General features: G+C 39.0%; 1 protein-coding gene across 1 annotated transcript in view; it reads right to left on the bottom strand.

Moving 5' to 3' along the window:
* F8 (coagulation factor VIII) overlaps window positions 1-20,307 on the bottom strand; it is a 117,538-nt gene that overhangs the window by 72,174 nt on the left and 25,057 nt on the right. The window contains exons 4-6 of the mRNA XM_049644531.1: window positions 14,686-14,898; window positions 5,014-5,082; window positions 695-772 (exon numbers count right to left, since the gene is read on the bottom strand). Coding sequence (XP_049500488.1) covers window positions 695-772; window positions 5,014-5,082; window positions 14,686-14,898 — 360 coding nt within the window. The remainder of the gene's footprint in view (window positions 1-694; window positions 773-5,013; window positions 5,083-14,685; window positions 14,899-20,307) is intronic.

A 20,307-nucleotide genomic window follows, 5' to 3' on the forward strand; every position in this document is an offset into this window, starting at 1 on the left:
CTTTGTTCTCTGAAATTCCACAATCATAATTTTTTGTGGGGGTCTTTTTAAAATTTATGCTACTGGGAAATTTTTATATGAGGACTCAAATACTTTCATCTATCATTTCTTTGATTTCTGAAATCTGTTTTAAACTGTATTCTCAATCTCTTTTCATTTTCATTTCTGGGAGATTTTCTCTATTCTAACTGCCTTCTATTGAGTTTGTATTTTGAAAACCATATTCCTCATTTTTGTGAGCGTACTCTTACTTGGTTATTTCTTTTTCATAAAATCCCATTATTACTTTATTGATGCAATATCTTCTTGAATCTTTATGAAAATACTAAGTTGACCTTTTGACAAGTTTTGTTCAGTTCTAAGGATTATCTCTTTTTCTTCTGGGATTATTATTTTATTTATCTCTGCATATCCCTTTCATATTTCAGGCTTTCCTTAAATATTTGTTCATCCTTGGCCCCATCTATTTTAAGCAAAAGGAAAGAGAAATCTGTGAGCTCTGTGTACATGGGCAAGTCTTCATTTTTAGATGACTGGAAAAAGAATCAGCCACTTCAGTTTAAGACCCCACCAGACGCCAGAATTCAGTGGGCTTTCCTCTGGGCATACGGAGCTGTCTGAAGACAACCAGAGGAGAGAGCTGTGGTGGTGAGTGAGGAAGATCCTGAGGATTCTTGAGCACAAATGGACATACCTGGCAGAGACCTGTTGACATAGCCGTTGACCGTGTGCATTTCATGCTGGGCCTGAGCAGATGAGTGCCAGCTTTTTCCTGAGGAGAGAGGAGGCAAATACAAGGCTAGCTCAGTGTCTGTCTCACGAATGACGCTCCATTTCTCCTTCCCTCCGTCCCATGGTGTGAGCAGTCTTTGCCCCCAAATCAGTAAGAAAAAGGGAGAAGACAATTACTAAAAGGCAGACATTTCTTGCTCAAATTGATGGTCTCTCCTTATATTTGTCTGACAGTAGATGGGAAGGGATGATGACAAGTGATAACGAGAAGGGAGAATATTGGTTAGTTTGTGCCATGAGGATTTCACTCTATTCATTCACTGACTTATTTGAAAGGGAGCAGACAGGGGCGCCTGGGTGGCTCCCTCGGTTACAGTTAAGCATCTGACTTTGCCTCAGGTCATGATCTTGTGGTTCGTGGGTTCCAGCCCCACGTCAGGCTCTGTGCTGACAGCTCAGAGCCTAGAGCCTGCTTCGGATGCTGTGTCTCCCCTTCTCTCTCCCTCTCCCCTGCTTGTGCTCTGTCTCTCCAAAATAAATAAACGTTAAAAAAATTTTTTAAAGGAGCAGATGAAAATCATCGTAGAAAAGGACTCTGAGTCCCTGTCCCTGTCCTAATTGCTTCATTCAGATTGTAGTAATGAAAATCCAAGAACCTGAAAGCTTGCCCACCTCCCCTCTGAAATTAATGAGTGAAAGCACTGTAAATATTTTCATGGCACAGCCATCTTCCTGAAGTTGCCCCTTCGTATAAAGGAGTAGCAGCTAATACTGAAACTTTCTGAAGCACCCAGCCTTTGTGGGTAATTCTCCTAAGTTCATTTATCTGTTCATCTACTAATTTCTTCATTCATCCAAACGCATTTACTGGGCACTTCTGAGTGCCAGGCACTGAGGACAGAGAAGACACTCTCTGCCTTCAAAGTGCTTACAATTTAGCTTAAATAGAGAAGCCAGCAATTATAAGTGAAGAGTAACGTCATAGAGATGAGAACAGGCTTTTACAAAACCAGAGAGAAGAAACTTCACTTCACCTGAAAGGGAAGGGATATAATATCAAAGTATCAGGCAATGATGATTTAGTGTGATAAGGAGGAAACTCCTTTGTTTGACTTTCTAGTGGTGTTTTGAAGATGATTATTTTATTGTTTTTTTTTCAAAAAAGGTTGTGAAATATTATTTGAAGTAGCTAATATAAATACATAGTTGCATTTGCTCTGTTTATTGTAATGTATACTAAATTAATGCAGAACCATAAAGACAATTTCACTAAAATCTACTCACAAATTTGCTTTCTGTATCCTTCATTTCATCTATGTAATATTGTGCTTTAAAAAAATTTTTTTAGCATACATGACATTTTATTTTCTTGATGAGGGGATCTCTATTTTCTTCACCAGAATTGTCATTAATACAAAATCATCAGGGTTTGTATACCAAAAGTTTTCTCCAGGACCTAGTAAGCCTTCCTGTTCAACTGCATTTGTAAATAAACTTGCTGATGCATTAAAAAAAACTGTGGAGGGTCCCATGGGTGGCTCAGTTGGTTAAGCATCCAACTTTGTCTCAGTTCATGATCCCACGGTCCGTGGGTTCAAGCCCTGCATCAGGCTCTGTGCTGACAGCTCAGAGTCTGGAGCCTGCTTCAGGTTCTGTGTCTTCCTCTCTCTCTGACCATCCCCTGCTCGTTCTCTCTCTCTCTCTCTCTCTTTCTCTCTCTCTCAAAAATAAATAAACATTTAAAAAACTGTGGAAATATATAAAGAGGCATCTAACCCAGACTGGAAGGAAAAGGAAAATCTTCACTTGGTGTGAAGGTGCAGACAGGCTTTCTAGGCAGAGGACAGCGTCAACAAGGATCTGGATGCAAGAAAACACAGGGCATGTTGCAGGGCAATATAAAATGTGTTCAGCATGGCCAGCACCTGAACAGTGAGGCAGGAAGAGGGGCCCAGTGAGGCTAGACACATCATCAGTAACAATGGAACATCAGGGGACAGGAGAAGACAGGGAGACTAGTCAGGAGAGAGATGATGGGGTCCTCAGTTCAGAAGAGGCTGTGTAGGAGGATAATGGCTCTATTAGCAGGAGGAGGTAGCAAAAGTTCTGATACTACTGAGGACCTACTCTGTGCCACATAATGTTCTAAGTTACTTAATTGAAATCGCTTACATAATCCTCACAACTATCCTATGAAAAAAGTACTATTATTTCGATTTTAAACTTAAGAAAATTGAGACACAGAGAGGTTAAGTAATTTGCAAAGGTATTTAAAAGTAAGAAAGAAAGATAAGAGAAGGTATACTCCTAGAAGCAGACAGTCAATGCTGCTTGCCAAGAGCAGAGAGGTGGGGGAAATGGGGAAATGTTGGCTAAAGGCTACAAAATTTCAGTTTTAGGATGAATAAGTTCCAGAGATCTAATGTACAGGCATGATAACTATACTTTATAATACTGTATTGGACACTGAAAATATGCTAAGAGAGTAGATCACAGGTGCACTCATCACACACACAAAATAGTAACTATGTGAGGAGCTGGATGTGTTGATCACCTTGACTATAGTAATCACTTTATTATCTTCTGTATATCAAATCATCATGTTGTACCCCTTAAATATGCACTTTTATGAACATTTCCTTTAAAAGACACATGAAAAGATGCTTAAAATTACTAATCATCAAAGGGGCGCCTGGGTGGGTCAGTCGGTTGGGTGTCTGGCTTCGGCTCAGGTCATGATCTCACAGTTTGAGTTTGAGCCCCGCATCAGGCTTTGTGCTGACAGTTCAGAGCCTCGAGCCTGCTTCGGATTCTGTGTCCCCCCTCTTTCTCTGACCTTCCCCTGCTCGCACTCTGTCTCTCTCTCTCTCTCTCTCTCTCTCTCAAAAATAAACATTAAAAAATTAAAAAAATTACTAATCATCAGGGAAATACAAATGAAAAGTGCAATCACATCAAAAAGACAAGAAATAACAAGTGCTGGGGCGCCTGGGTGGCGCAGTCGGTTAAGCATCCGACTTCAGCCAGGTCACAATCTCGCGGTCCGTGAGTTCGAGCCCCGCGTCGGGCTCTGGGCTGATGGCTCGGAGCCTGGAGCCTGTTTCCGATTCTGTGTCTCCCTCTCTCTCTGCCCCTCCCCCGTTCATGCTTTGTCTCTCTCTGTCCCAAAAATAAATTAAAAAAAAAAAAAAAAAGAAATAACAAGTGCTGGTGATGATGTAGAGACAAAGGAACCCTGTTACACTGCTGGTGGGAATGCAAACTGGTGCAGCCACTCTGGAAAACAGCATAGAGGTTCCTCAACAAGTGAAACATCGAACTGCCCTATGATCCAGTAATTCCACTTCTGGGTATTACCCAAAGAATTCAAAAACACTAACTTGATGGGATACATGCACCCCTATGTTCCCAAGTATAGATTCATACATGACTGGATAAAGAAGATGTGGTATGTATGTATGTATGCATATATATATACACATATGTGTATGGGTGTACATGTGTGTGTATATATATGTGTGTATACCCACACACATATATATGCACATGTATATACACACACACACATGATATATAAAACTTGGCCACAAAAAAGACGGAGATCTTGCCTTTTTGCAGCAACATGGATGCACCTAGAGAGCATTTCAGTTATGTTAAGCGAAATAAGTTAGACAGAGAAAGAGAAATACTATACTATATGGGTTCACTTTTATGTAGAATCTAAAAAACAAAACAAACAAAGCAGAAACAGACCCACAGACACAGAGAACAAACTCGTGGTTGACAGAAGAGGGTACAGGGATGGGTAAATGGGTGAAGGAGGTTAAGAGATACAAACTTCCAGTTATAAAATAAATAGGTCACAGGGATGAAAAGTACAGCACAGGGAATATAGTCAATACTCCTGCAATGCACTCATCATGGTGAGCATTTCATAATGTATATACGTGAATCACTATGCTGTATACCTGAAACTAATTTATGTCAACTATACTTCAATTAAAAATGTTTTTAAATTTTAAATAAAAAATACATAAAATTTTCTAAAAAAGGAAGAGGTATTTAAAGTTAGAACTAAAAGTCTCTGTTGATGGATTTAATGGAACTCAGGTTGTATTTTTTCTTGAAATTCAGTTTTCTCCCCATCTCTTTCACTCCTGAACAGTAGTTTATGATCTTTCTATAATCTGGACAATGGCAGCCCTCATTCTCGAGCACCAGATTAAATTAATATATGTGATTTGTTTCAGGAGCCCAGGATTCAGACTGCGGCTCACTCACCTTCATCAAATACAGCAAACAGGAGTACAAATTCATGCAAGGTCTGTGTCCTTTCTTCAGCCAGACTTCCTGAAAAAGAAGTGAGAATATTTGTCTTCTATTACAAATCTTATCACAGGAAATCAGCACTAATAGCTGCTTTGTCTCTTGGTCTCCTGTTAACTTTACATAGTATTGCTTCTTGGTGTCAGGCCTTCTGTACCAGTTTTTGTAAAACTGTTTGGGGTAAAGCACTTTTTTTTTCATTTCAAATTTGTTCCAGACCAGTACTTTTGTAAAACATAGGAAAAACAAATTACTGAGAAAATGAAATTAAAGAGACATACAAAATACAAGTCCATATAATCATATTTCATAAATATGTATGTGTTCAGAACTAACAGAAAAGAGAAAAAGAAAAATTATAAAAACTGTAAATACTGTTCATAGAAACTGTGCATAGAGGCAATTAATATAGTTTCTATTATACTTTTAACTTTTTTAACTTATGCAATTGTAAATACACAAAGCATTATGACCAAAATAATAATTATCAATAATAAACACCTATAATCACAATTTAAATCAACACCATGTATATCGATATTTAAAGTTGTTAATGTTACAAATGAACTTGCTTCATGCTTTAATTATTGAATTTGTCAGTTGTCTTTGTTAGCATTATATTTCTTCATTTGATTGGGAAGTTTTCTTAGCAGGCTTCTTTAAGCAGGAAGATATTTGTTTATGACATTTTCATTTTTCCTTGTACCTTTGACACTTGACAGTAAATCTTAGATTGGGCAAAGAAAGTAACTCACCCATACAAAATTAAGATACAGGTAAAGCTGTCTAAAAACATCTTAATTCTTTTTATTTATTTTTAAAACAATCAAATAGTGAAATTGACTTTTACTTTTCATGTTTAAGTCATGAATCTTAACACAGGTATGGATTCATGAAACCACCAACCATCAGGACACAGAACAGTTCCAACATGCCTCAAAACTCCCTCCTTCTATCCCATTATAGACATATATATATAGTCATGTATACAGAGACAGTCATATATATGGTCATATCCTTGGCAACCACTGATCTGTTCTCCATTGCAGTATATTTGTATTTTTGAGGTTGTCCTATAAATGGAATCATACAATATATAACCTTTTGAGATTATCTTTATTACTCGAGATAATGCCTTTGAGATTTATCCATTTTGTTGACTATATCAGTACTTCATTGTGTTTTATTGCTGAAGAGCATTTCATGATGTGGATGTACTACAGTGTGTTTAACCAGTCATTTGTTAAAGGACGTTTAGGTTGTTTCCAGTTCTTGGCCATTGCAAATAAAGGTGCTGTGAGCATTAATGTACACATGTTTATGTGATTGTTAAGTTTTTATTTCTCTAGGGTAAATACTCAGGAATGGAAATTAGGTGTATATTTAATTTTATAAGAAACTGGTTATAACTGTGACATCATCTCCAGGGTGTATGGGTTTTTTTCCCTACCACCAAGCAATTCTGTAACACCAGCCGGGTGTCCAACAATTTAACTTAATTCTGGTGCTATCTCTCTGGAGATGGTGTAGATTCCCACAAGTTAAAGGCTCAGTTCTATGGGACTCCCCTGCACCCACACGTCAGATGCCAATCGAAAGTCCAAATCATCACCTGTGCTTCTGACCCACCTCTATAGCTCAGAGGTTCCAACAACACCTTTCTTGGGTTCCATTAATTTGCTAGAGGAGCTCACAGAAGTCAGAGAAATAATTTACTTACTAGATTACCAGTTTATGCAAAAAGGATACAACTAAGAAACAACCAGGTGGAGGAGAGGTGTAGGGAAAGGCATGGGGAAAGGATGCAGAGCTCCCATGCCTTCACCCAGGTATGCCACTCCCCTCAAATCTCCTGGTGTTCACCAACCTGGGTCTCTGAACTCCGTCCTTTGTGGTTTTTTATGTAGGCTTCATTACACAGGCACGATTGACTGAATCATCAGACATTGGTGACTGAGCTCAATACTCAGCCCCTCTCCCCTCTCTTGGGGGTGGGGGTGGGGTCAGGGGGGTGAGACTGAAAATTCCAGCCTTCTAGTCACTTGGTTGACTCTGTTGGCAATCTGCTCCCATCCTTAGGTGTGTGGTCTAAAAATCACCACACTAACGTAGCAAAAAGACATTTTTATTGCTCTCATCACAGAAAATCTCAAGGGTTTTAGAAGCTCTACCAGAAGGAGATGAAAACCAAATATAGATTTTATTTAAATCACAGTATTACACTGCCAAACTGTTTTCCAGAGTGGCTATGCTATGGTGAATCCCCACCAACAACGTATGAGACTTCCTGTTGCTCTGCATTCTTGACAGCATACTTAATTTTAAAATTATTACATTAGGTATTCTAATAGGTATGTAGCAGTATTTTGTTATGGTTTTAATATACATTTCCCTAATGACCAATGATATCGAGCATCTTTTCAGGTATTTATTTACCACTTCTTTGCTGAATTATCTATTCAAATCTTTTGCCCATTTGAAGAATTGCTTTTTTTCCTTATTGTTGATATTTGAGAACATGTTTCAGAAAATAAAATAAAATGTTTTATACACTATGTATATATACATATATAATACATATATAAAACGTATAAAAATATCTTGGCTATTGTGAATATATATGTGTGTGTGTATATATATATATATATATATATATATATATATATTCCATTAGTAATATACATATTACATCAGTCTTTTGCCAGATATATGATTGGTAAATATTTTCTTCCAGTCTGTAGCTTGTCTCTTCATTCTCTTAACAGTATTTTTTTTATTACAAAAGCAAAAGTTACTAGTGTTGATGAAGTCACATTCATCAATTTTTTCTTCTATGGACTGTTTTCGGTGTTTTCTCACCAAAAACCCTAGGTCAGAAAGATATTTTGCTATGTTTCCTAACAGTGTTATGGTTTTACATATTACATTTAGAACTATAATTCATTTTGAGTTAATCTTTGTATAATGTTAGGTCTAGGATCATTGGATACAGATATCTAATTGTCCAACACCTTTTGATGAAAAGACTATCCTTCCTCCTTTGAATTGTTTTTGCACCAAATCAATTGGCTTACTTGTGTGGATCTATTTCTGCACTTTTATTCTCTATCATTAATCTACAGGTCTATTCCATTTACTAATATATGTTATGATTACTGCAGTTTGTAGTAAGTTGGAAAATCAAGTAGGATTATTACTCCAAATTCATTCTTTTTTGCAAAATCATTTTAGCTAATCTAGTCCTTTTGCCTTTTCGTATAAATTTCAGAATCAGCATGTCTGTGGCCACAAAAAAATCTTGCTGAAAATCTACAGACGTGGGAGGACTAAGAGCTCCACTGTTCGCAAACACAGTATGTCTCTCTGATTTCTTTCACTTTGTAGTTTTCATCATATAGACAATTCACATGTTTTGTTAGATTTATATCTAAGCTTTCAATTTTTGGAGCTACTGTAAACATTCTTTTTTTTTCTTTTTTTTAAATATGAAGTTTATTGTCAAGTTGGTTTCCATACAACACCCAGTGCTCATCCCAACAGATGCCCTCCTCAATACCCATCACCCACCCTCCCCTCCCTCCCACCCCCCATCAGCCCTCAGTTTGTTCTCAGTTTAAACATTCTTTCTTAAATTTTGGTTTCCATTTATTCACTGATAGTATATAGAATACAAAATTTTTAAAGTTTTTATTTAAATTCCAGTTAGGTAAAATACAGAGTAATACTCGTTTCAGGTGTACAATATAGTGATTGAACACTTCCATACATCACCCAGTGCTCATCACATGTGACCTCCTTAATTCCCATCACCTATTTCACCCATTCCCCGCAGCTACCTCCCCTCTGGTAACTATCAGTCTGTTCTCTATAGTTAAGAGTCTGTTTCTTGGTTTCTTTCTCTCTCTGTTTTCCCCTTTGATCCTCTGTTTTGTTTCCTAAATTCCACATATGAGTGAAATCATATGGTATTTGTCTTTCTCTGACTGACTTATTTCACTTAGCATAGCTCTATCCATGTCATTGCAAATGGCAAGGTTTCGTTTTTTTCAACGTTTTTTATTTATTTTTGGGACAGAGAGAGACAGGGGTTTCGTTTTTTTATGGCTGAGTAATATTCCATTGTGTATACTTCTTTATCCATTCATTAGTCGATGGACATTTGGGGTCTTTCCATGATTTGGTTATTGTTGATAATGCTGCTATAAACATTGAGGTGCATGTATCCCTTCAAAGTAGTATTTTTGTGTTCTTTGGGTAAATACCTAGTAGTGTAAATGCTGGATCACAGGGCAGTTCTATTCTTATTTTTTGAGGAACCTCCACACTGTTTTCCCGGCTGTATGTGCCAGTTTGCATTCCCACCAACAATGCAAGAGGGTTCCAGTTTCTCCATGTCCTTGCCAACACTTGTTTTTTGTTTTTTGTGTTGTTGATTTTAGCCATTATGACAGGTGTGAGGTGGTATCTCATTGTAGTTTTGATTTGTATTTCCCTGATGATGAGTAATGTTGAGCATCTTTTCATGTGTCTGTTGGCTATATGTATATCTTCTTTGGAAAAATTTCTATTCATGTCTTCTACCCATTTTTTAATTGGATGATTTGCTTTTTGGGTGTTGTGTTTCGTAAGTTGTTTATAGATTTTGGATACTAGCCCTTTATCAGATATGTCATTTGCAAATATCTTCTTCCATTCCATAGGTTACCTTTTAGTTTTGTTGATTGTTTCCTTCACTGTGCAGAAGTTTTTTATTTTGATGAGGTCCCAAAGTTTATTTTTGCTTTTATTTCCCTTGCCTCAGGGGACATATCTAGTAAGAAGTTGTTACAGCCAATGTCAAAGAGGTTGCTGCCTGTATTCTCCTCTAGGACCCACATAGATGGGTCTTGTTTTTTTTTTTTTTTTAATCCATTCTGACAACACCCCATGTCTTTTGATTAGAGCATTTAGTCCATTTACATTCAGAGTGATTATTGATAGATATTAATTTAGTGCAATTGTATTACTTGTTAAGTCATTGTTTCTGGAGATTTTCTCTGCTCGTTTCTAGTCTTTTTTTGCTTTTGGTGTTTCTTTGCCTACTTAAAGAGTCCCCTTTAATATTTCTTGTAGGGCTGGGTTAGTGGTCACAAAGTCCCTTATTTTTTGTCTGGGAAACTCTATCTCTTCTTCTATTCTGAATGATTGCCTTGCTGGATACAGTATTCTTGGCTGCAGATTTTTCCCATTCTGCATTTTGAGTGTATCATGTCACTCTCTTCTGGCTTGCCAAGTTTCTTTTGGGAAATCTGCAGCTAGCGTTATGGGTTTTCCCTTGTTAAGGTAAGGACTTCTTTTGTCTTGCTGCTTTTAAAATTTTTTCTTTATCACTATATTTCACAAATTTAATTATAACGTGTCTTTGTGTTGGCCTGCTTTTGCTGATTTTGGTGGGAGTTCTCTGTGCCTCCTGGATCTAAATCTCTGTTTCCTTCCCCAGAATAGAGAAGTTTTCAGTTATTTCCTCAAATAAAATTTCTGCTCCCTTTTCTCTATATAGAATACAATTTATTTTTAACAGTTCTATTGAGATATAACTGCTATACAAAGAACTGCATATATTTAATATGTATAATTGGATGAGTTAGGCATATGAAAACACCCATGATACCATTACCAAATCAAGGTAATAGACATATGTAACACCTCTCAGAGTTTCTGTATCTTTTAGGGTGTGTGTGTGTGTGTGTGTGTGTGATAAAAACACTTAATATGAGATTACTCTTATAACAAATTTTGAAGTGTACAATACCATATCGTCAACTATAGGCACTTATGTTATATAACAGATCTCTAGAATTATTCATGTAGCATAATTGAAGCTTTGTACCTTTTGAATAACAACTCCCAATTTCCTTTCCTCCAGCTCCTTGCAACCACTATTATACTCTCCACTTCTACAGAATTTTAGACTACTTTATGACTATTTTATATGCTTCATATAAGTGGACTCTTATATTTGCCTTTCTGTGACTGACTTATTTCACTGAACAAAATAACCTCCAGGTTCATACATGTTTTTGAAAATAACAGGATTTCCTTTTTTCAAATGCTGACTAACAGTCCATTATTATATACATCCATGTGATTGTGATACATACATGATGTATGTATATATCACATTTTCTTTATCCATTTATTTGTCAATGGACACTTGGGTTATTTCCACATCTTTGCTATTGTGAATAATGTTGCAGTAAATACAGGAGTGCAGATATCTCTTTGAGATCTTTTTAAAAAAAATTTTTTTTAATGTTTATTCGTTTTTGAGATAGAGAGAGACACAGCATGAGCAGGGAAGGGGCAGAGAGAGAGGGAGACACAGAATGTGAAGCAGGCTCCAGGCTCTGAGCTGTCAGCACAGAGCCCGACGCGGGGCTCGAACTCATGAACTGTGAGATCATGACCTGAGCCGAAGTCGAACGCTTAACCGACTGAGCCACCCAGGTGCCCCGAGATCTTGATTTCAATACTTTTTGATATATACCAGAAGTGGAATTGCTAGATTATACGGCAAATGTTTTAGTTGTTTTCCATAACCACTGCACTGATTTACCTTCCTACCGATAGCGTACAGGGTTCCCTTTTTTCTACATCCTTGCCAACACTGTTATCTTGATTATAGCCACTCTAACGGGTATGAGATGATATATCATTATGGTTTTGGTTTGTCTTTCCCTGATGGTTAGTGATGTTTAGCACCTTTTCACATACTTGTTAACCATCTGTATATCTTTTTCCCCCCAGAAATATATTTTCACATCCTTTGCCAGTTTGGGGAATATAGAAGGGGAATAAAAAAGTGAAATTCTCCACCAGTTTGGTGGTACTTTAAATTCTGATGCCTTTTCCTGATCTGCTTGCTCTATTTGATTTTTAGAATTCTCAAATGGCTGGGCTAGGTGTTTCGTCAAGGTTCTATAGTCGGGTTCAATGGGAGATAAAGGGTGGCATATGTTTCCTCCATATTACCCAGAACCAGAACCTCTGCTGACTTTTTTTAAAAAATGATTTTATTTTTAAGTAATTTCAACACCCAATGTGGGGCTCAAATTTATAGCTCTGAGATCAAGAGCCCCATGCATCACTGACTGAGTCAGCCAGCCACCCCTCCGTTGACTTTTTAAGTCAGTTTTCTGTCAAAGAATTCTTTTGATTTTAAAGTTATTTATTTATATTTTATATATAAACATGTATTGATGATTCTATTGTTTTGTTAAGCTTTATATCTCACAGATAACACACTGTAGTTTTAGCACTTTGTCATAAATTCGGATTATGAAACTGAACTCAGTGTATGAGAGATCATGCTTCTACTCCCTCCCCTCTTGTTTTTTTTTTTTTCATAGTCATCATAATCATCCAGAAATGGTGGTTCATGTTCACACATTCTTTGCCTATCCTCTCATGCAAATGTGGAGCCTAATTCTCCTCCCCTTTTATGGGCTGGCCGTAGTGACTCATTCCAACAAACAGAATGAGGTGGACGGATGCTGTGTGATTTCAGAGGGCAGGTTAAAAAAGGGACCATATAAAAAGACAGCATGAGCCACCATACAAAAGATCTGGCTACTTAAGAGAAAGAGAAGACAAGCCAAAGACTGAGAAAAATATTTGCAGAAGACATATTTGATAAAGGACCATTATCCAAAATGTACAAAGAACTCTTAAAACTCAACAATAAAAAAACCAATCTGATTTAAAAAATGAGAAAAGGACCTGAACAGACACCTCAGCAAAGATATGCAAATAAGCCTATGAAAATGTGCTTCATGTCATATGTTATCAGGGAAATGCAAATTAAAGCAATGTGATACCACCACATACCTATAAGAATGGCCACATTCCAAAACACTGGCAACACCGCAAGCTGGTGATGATGAGGAGCAACGGGTACAGCCACCTTGGAAAACAGATTGGTGGTTTCGTGCAAAAGAAAGCCTACTCTTACTGTATGATCCAGTAGTTGTACTCCTTGGCATTTGCACAAAGGGGTTGAAGACTATGTATGCACAGAAACCTGCACACGGCTGTATTCATAACTTAAAAACTGGAAGCAACCAAGGTGTCCTTTATTGGTGAGTGAATAAACTAACTGTGATACATCCAGACAATAGAATGTTATTCGGTGCTGAAAAGAAAAAAAGCTATCAAGCCATGCAAAGACATGAATGAAACTGAAATGCCTATTACTAAGTAGAAGAAGCCAATATGAAAAGAGTATATAATGTATGATTTCAACTATCTGACATTCTGGAAAAGGCAAAACTATGGAGACTATTTAAAATAACAGAGGTTGGCGGAACACCTGGGTGGCTCAGTCGGTTGAGCGTCCGATTTCAGCTCAGGTCATGAGCTCACAGTCCGTGAGTTTGAGCCTCGTGTCTGGCTCTGTGCTGACAGCTCAGAGCCAGGATCCTGCTTCGGATTCTATGTCTTCCTCTCTCTCCGCCCCTCCCACACTCATGCTCTGTCTCCATGTCACTCAAAAAATGAATAAACATTAAAAAAATTTTAATGAAAAAATGAAATGTCGTGGTTGTTGAAGGGTAGTAGAGGAAACGATGGGTAGATGGGACATGTATGATACTATAATGATGGATACATGTCATTACACATTTGTCCAAACTGTAGAATGTAGACCAACAAGAATGAACTGTCATGTAAAGTATGGACTTAGGTTGGTAATGGTATGTCAATGTAGGTGCATCGATTGTAACAAGCATACCACTCTGGGGTAGGATGTTGACAGTAGGGGAGGCTGTGTGTGGGTTGCAGGCAGGTGGTATTTGGGAATTCTCTGCAGTTTCTGCTCAATTTTGCTGTAAAACCGAAACTACCCTAAAACATGGAGTCCATTTAAAAGGAAAAAAAAAGGAAAAACTTCTGTCTACCCTGTAGCTCCCACACTGAAAAGATCTTGTGGAAAGCTCTAGCTATTTGAGTTTTCTAAGTGTAGGTGCCACACATGTGAATAAAGTTTTACTCAGGATGACCTTGGCTCCAGCCACTATCTGACTACAACCTCATTAGAAACCCTGGGACAGACCATCAGGTAAACATAGCCCCAAATTCTGTGAGAGACCCACAAAAACCATGAGAAATTAGAAATGATTATTGTCATTTTAAGCCACTAAATTGTAATAGTTAAAGGAATAAAAAAAAAGTCCATTGAAGCTGAATTCACTATTAAAAACTCAGAATTAAAGTAAATTCTGCCATGTTTACTTCCCTAATTTAGTGCATGCCATTAAACTATACATTAAAAACAGTTTTGATTAGTATAAGATGATTTGTAGAATAACAAGTTATAAATGTTTGCTTTTCTCCAATTTTTACATGCTTTTGGGATACAGATGATACACTTGGATGTGTTCATCTCCAGGAAGCTCTCAGGGAACATAACACAAAATTTAAGAAAAGACTACAGAGAGCCCATAGAATATAATATTTTCTTTCCATGGGCATAATGCTAGGGAAAAGAAACATCCTTAGATGAAAGAACACAAATGCTATCTTTTATGAATCGACCTAGATGTTTGTACTTCTCTGTTATTTCATCTGAGTCCTACCCTCTCTGCCACTTACCTTCTTTGCAAACCAGCAGGGCTCCAATGAGGCCTGAATTTAGGTCTTTCACCAGGTCCACATGAGAAAAATATGAGTAGGTGAGACACGGAGGATCCGAGGCCATCGGTCCATTCTCTTTCAGGACCTGCCAGACGTAGGTATGACTCTCACCAGGAAAGACTTTATCATCTTCCTTCTCCTTCTGGCTGGTCTGGTCCTCATATTCAGCACCTAGAGCAAGAAGGGATACGATTGTCCTTTCCATACCCATTATTTACTCAAGGAAACGTATCAAGCTTGTTATTATCAACAGATTCTACACAAGAAATAGACTTTCTGCAACCGAATTTGGAAGACTACTAAGCAGCCTTACATAGCCCAGAGAAGTTGTAGACCACTAATGCAAACGTGAGGGGTTCGGGGGGTCTCACTGCAACCTCCAGATACTAACAAATACTACTACTTTCATCATTGCATCTTTTTACCTAGTTTGCGTTCATTCAACTCAGCAGACATATGTTGCTTATGTACTTTGTCCCAGATTCTTTAATGAGCACTGGTGAGGATAGTGGAAAGGTGAGATACACGGAGTTTTAAAAATGTTTTTAACTTGGCTCTTCTCTGGAGGAACAGATCACATCAGGGGCAGATATTTTCTGGCTGCCCCATCCTTAGTGGTGTTGAAATGGACTCCTGGATTAGTGTGATGCCTTGATTCTCAACTGAGTACTATATGTGTTCATTGTTAATGAAGCGTCATTGCTTCCAGGTCATTTCAGTGGACAGGGGTAGAGAATATTTAAAGGCACTGACCTCTTGTACTTCTATTGAAACATCTTTTCTAGCAACTCACCATAACTTCCCGGATTTATAATAGTCTCTGGAGTTCCAGAGCGGTTCAAGGCATTCAGGGGGCTCTTCATTTATACCCTATCTTGTCCCCTAATATGTACACATCTGAGAGAGGGACCGCCCCAACACAGCAGTGCAACACACCCCTGAACTGCCCCTACTCCGCCTGTACTTTCACTAGAAGCTTTCAGCAACCAAGGCCACCTCCAAAGGACAGACGAGTAGTCCCCACCCTAAAGTCAGTTTCTCTGGGGTATAGGGACACCCTCTTCAGTGTGCACTAGGTACTACCGGCTTCATGTGGAAGCAACATCAGACCAACACCTGCACATGGCAGAGACAGGTAGACATTTTTAAAAACCTGAGTCGGCATCTGGGGATGGAATGTGCATCTCAGGTGCCTGTGTGATCATGGGTTGATATTAAATTCTAGATAGTAGATACATTTGGATAGGGAGGGAGGGAATCAGAGGAGATACACAAGGGGCTTCAACTGTATCTATAATGTTTAATTTCTTAAACCAGAGATGGCAAAATGTTAAGATTTGGCAAAGTGAGGTGACAATTGTTTGTTTGCTATATTACTTTCTGTGCCTTTGTTTGAAGTATTTCATTAAGAAATGAATATCCTTTAAAAAAAGGAATGAATATTCTCTTTCCTGACAGTAGGGTTGGGAAAGAGGTGTGGAACGTTTGATGAGAGGCCACGAATGTGTGAAGCACTGTAGCTGTCCTGGGGAGAGGGACGGTGAACCACCGGGAGAACTGTCGCAGTAGGATGGCCAGGAGGTGCCGAGCTGACGAATGAGGAACTTAGTGACACGATTCCAGGTGAATGTATACTTTTACTTCCACTATGGCCATTCACTTGGCTGCTAGTTGAATAGGCAGAGAACAGCTGTAACCAGGGTAGTGGTTTAGCCAAGTGAAGAGAATGGAGATCAGGGAGGCCAGGAAACTGGGACTGCATGCAAGGGCACCATGTCTGTGATGAGCCAGGGCATATGAGCTGGGCAAGGAGGGAAGCGATAGCAGTGGATGGCAGATTCCAATGAGAATGAAGCGCTGTTGGAATGGGCAGTGAGAAACATTCAAGGTGGTGCTCAAACATTGAACACTTGAACTTGAGATTTCGGGGGCTGCTCAAGTTGCTAATAACAAAACCTATTCTTCAATGAACACAAAGGTGATTTGTGAAGACCAAGAAAAGTAGGTGGCACCTGGAAAAAAGCATTGTGCACAGCCCTTAAAGTCTATTATCTACTAATGTGTATTATTTTTGGAAGATCCCTGCCTCCATCAGACTCTTATCTGAGCTTGTACATCAGCCACCTGCAAATATTCTAAACAGAAGGTAAGGTGTTCTGTGTAATTTTCACTTTCTATTATATGCGGAACAACACTGTTGTGACATTTGAGAGTTCAGGGAGTCCATCTGTCTGATATCAGTGTGCGTTTCACATGGAAGATGTCCTAAGGAGTGTACTGAATCAACAAAAATCCACTTCCGAAAGGATGTCATTTTGTAATTAGCCCTTGAGCCAGTCAAAGCTTTCTCCAGTAGTTTTGGGCTTGAGATACACAAGGAAGAGAGAAAAGTTGAGGAGTACATCACAGAGCTTCCTGTTGAGAAGACTGTTAAATAACCGTCCCAAATATAGCAATGTGAAACAACCACCACGTTACTACCCTCACTGACTCTGTGGCTCAGGAGCTCAGAGCACAGGCTCTTCCGCTCCAAGGTATCTAGGGCGTCAGCTGGCATGCCACAAACAGCTGAGGGCTAGAACCATCTGGAGGGTTTTTCATTCACGTATCTAGTAGCTGGATGGGACTGACCTGAAAACTGGATTCAGTTGGGACTGTCGACCAGCGCACTTACACCTGGGACTTTCTACTTGGCTTTGGCTTCCTCATGGGGACCTTGAGGAGTCAGGGGGCCAAATGGCATTTCAGGATGCCAAGAGTGAATGTTCCCACAAACAAGACAGAAGCAGCCTATTATTTCAGCACTCAGTGCCAAAAGTCACATGGCATGGGCTGTACCACACGCTATTGGTCGAAGCAGTTACAGGCCTCCACAGATTAAAGGGAAAGAACTATAGATACCAGGGGCGCCTGGGGGGCTCAGTCAGTTGAGCGTCCGACTTCAGCTCAGGTTATGATCTTATGGTCTGAGAGTTTGAGCCCCGTGTCGGGCTCTGTGCTGACAGCTCGGAGCCTGGAGCCCGCTTCGGATTCTGTGTTTCCCTCTCTCTCTGCCCCTCCTCCATGTACTCTTTCTCTCTCTCCCAAAAGTAAAATAAAACATTTTAAAAATTTTTAAAAAATATATAGATTCCAGCTCTTGATGGGAGGAGTGTCAAGGCACCTTCTACCATGTTTCTGTAAACCACCACACTAGGGCATTCTAAAAGTGAGTCACCGGTGCTCTGAAGTTGGAAGCTATCTCAACAATGTGCACTCAGTAACCAAGGTAGCTGGTAATCTACACAGAGATCTCACAGTCAGGCCCAGGGGCTGTGGCAATCTCTTTGGTCTCCACCTTCCACCTCCAGCCCCAATCCTGTTCCATCCCCTGATGTTTATGTCCTTGTATCTGCATCCTCCCTCTGCCTGGCCTCCACTGCACTGGGTGTCCTGGAGAACTCTCTACCCAACCCTCTGCAGTTAGCTGGTCAGCCTGATTCCAGGCTTAGCCTAGGGCCCCAGAAGTTAGTCAAATGCTGTGCCTCAGGGGCTATTCCACCCCGCTTCCTGGAACCACCAGTTATTATTCCTTTACCTGATCTCTGCTCAGCAGCTTTGGGTTGACACTTCTTGACTTGTATGTCTCCATGCTGTCTTTCAGGTTTCACTCAAAGTTTTGCAGCTCATGGCCAACCTCACCTAATCCTTATTGAGAACCTCACTTCATGGACACATCTATAGCTTGGGTTGGTGCCTCCCCACTGGTCCAGAAAAGAAAGTAAAAATGTACCTCTAGCACTGAACTTTCATTTTCAGCTCCAGACCAAATCTGAAATTTGCTTGGACCTGCTTTTCACTCGTTTTGTGGCTACTTTCACAGACACTTCACGTGAACAAGCTGTCTTGGTTTATATCTTGTGCCTTTAGATTCTAGCAGCCATGGCAAGTCATATGGCTAAGCTGCACATCAATATGGCAGGGAAAAATAGCCCTCCCACTCTGGAGAGGGGATGATTACTTGCTAAACAGTAACATGATTTACCAGAGTTGCCTTGGGAGAGAAAAATGACAGGTTTGCAAAGTTATGCAAACATAAAACAGATCAGCATTTGCCTGCAACTAGAAATGGGAATGGGTCTGCAAAGAGAGAATTTCTTGAAGTGACAGAAGTGTTCTAAAGACGAATTGTGTTGATGGCTGCACACGTGTAAAAGTCTACGAAAATTCATCAAACTGCTTTTTATTGAAATGTAGTTGACATACGATATTGTATTAGTTTCAGGTGTACCACATGGTGATTTGGCAATTCCATACATTGCTCAATGGTAATCACAGTAAGTCTGGTTACATTTGTCACCATACAAAGTTGTTACAATAGTATTGACTTCATTCATTATGCTATACATTACATCCCTGTGACTTATTTATTTTATAATGGGAAGTTTATACTTTTTAATCCCCTCCACCTATTTTTCCCATCCCCCAACTTCCCTAGTCTCTGGAAACCACCAGATTGTTCTTTGTGTCTATGAATCTGTTTCTGTTTTGTTTTGTTTTTAGATTTCACATATAAATAAAACCATATAGTATTTTTCTTTCTCTTTCTGACTTATTTCAGTTAGCATAATACACTCTAGTTCCATTCACATAATTGGAAATGCAAGATTTCATTCTTTTCGTTGGCTGAGTAAAATTCCAGCGTGTGTGTGTGTGTGTGTGTGTGTGTGAGAGAGAGAGAGAGAGAGAGAGAGAGAGAGAGAGAGAGAGAGAGTATCCCACACCTTCTATATCCATTCATCTATGGATGGACACTTGTGTTGCTTCCATATTTGGGCTATTGTAAATAATGCTGCAATGAACATAGGGGAGCATATATCTTTTCGAATTGTGTTGTTTTCAGTTTCTTTGGACAAATACCCAGAAGCAGAATTGCTGGATCATATGGTAGCTCTATTTTTAATTTTTGGAGTCACCTCCATGCTGTTTTCTACAGTGGCAGCACCAGCAGTGCATGAGGCTTCCCTTTGTGTCGCACCCTCAGCAGCACTTGTTATTTCTTGTCTTTTTGATACTAGCCACTCTGACAGGCATGAGGTGGTACCTCAGTGTGGTTTTGACTTGTATTTCCCTGATGATGAGTGATGTGGAGCATCTTTTCATGTGTCTGTTAGCCATCTGGATGTCTTCTTTGGAAAAATGTCTAGTCAGGTCCTCTGCCATTCTTTGTTTGTTTGTTTGTTTTAATTGGGTGGTTTGTTTTCTTTGATATTTAGTTTTGATATTTAGTTTTGTGAATTCTTTATATATTTTGCATATTAACCCATTATGGGACATTTCATTTGCAAGTACCTTTTCCCATATAGTAGGTTGCTGTTTCATTTTATCAATGGTTTCCTTCACGTATGCCAAAACTTTTTAGTTTGATACAGTTCCATTTGTTTATACCTGCCTTTGTTGCTGTTGCTGTCAAACTACTTTAAATGGATGAATTTTATGATATGTAAGTTATACCTCAATAAAACTGTACAAAAGTGTTATGGGGAGAGGGGCACCTGGGTGGCTCAGTTAGTTAAGCATCTGACTGCTTCAGATCATGAT

The sequence above is a fragment of the Panthera uncia genome, chromosome X, assembly GCF_023721935.1.
Source record: "Panthera uncia isolate 11264 chromosome X, Puncia_PCG_1.0, whole genome shotgun sequence".
Taxonomy (NCBI): Eukaryota; Metazoa; Chordata; class Mammalia; order Carnivora; family Felidae; genus Panthera; species Panthera uncia.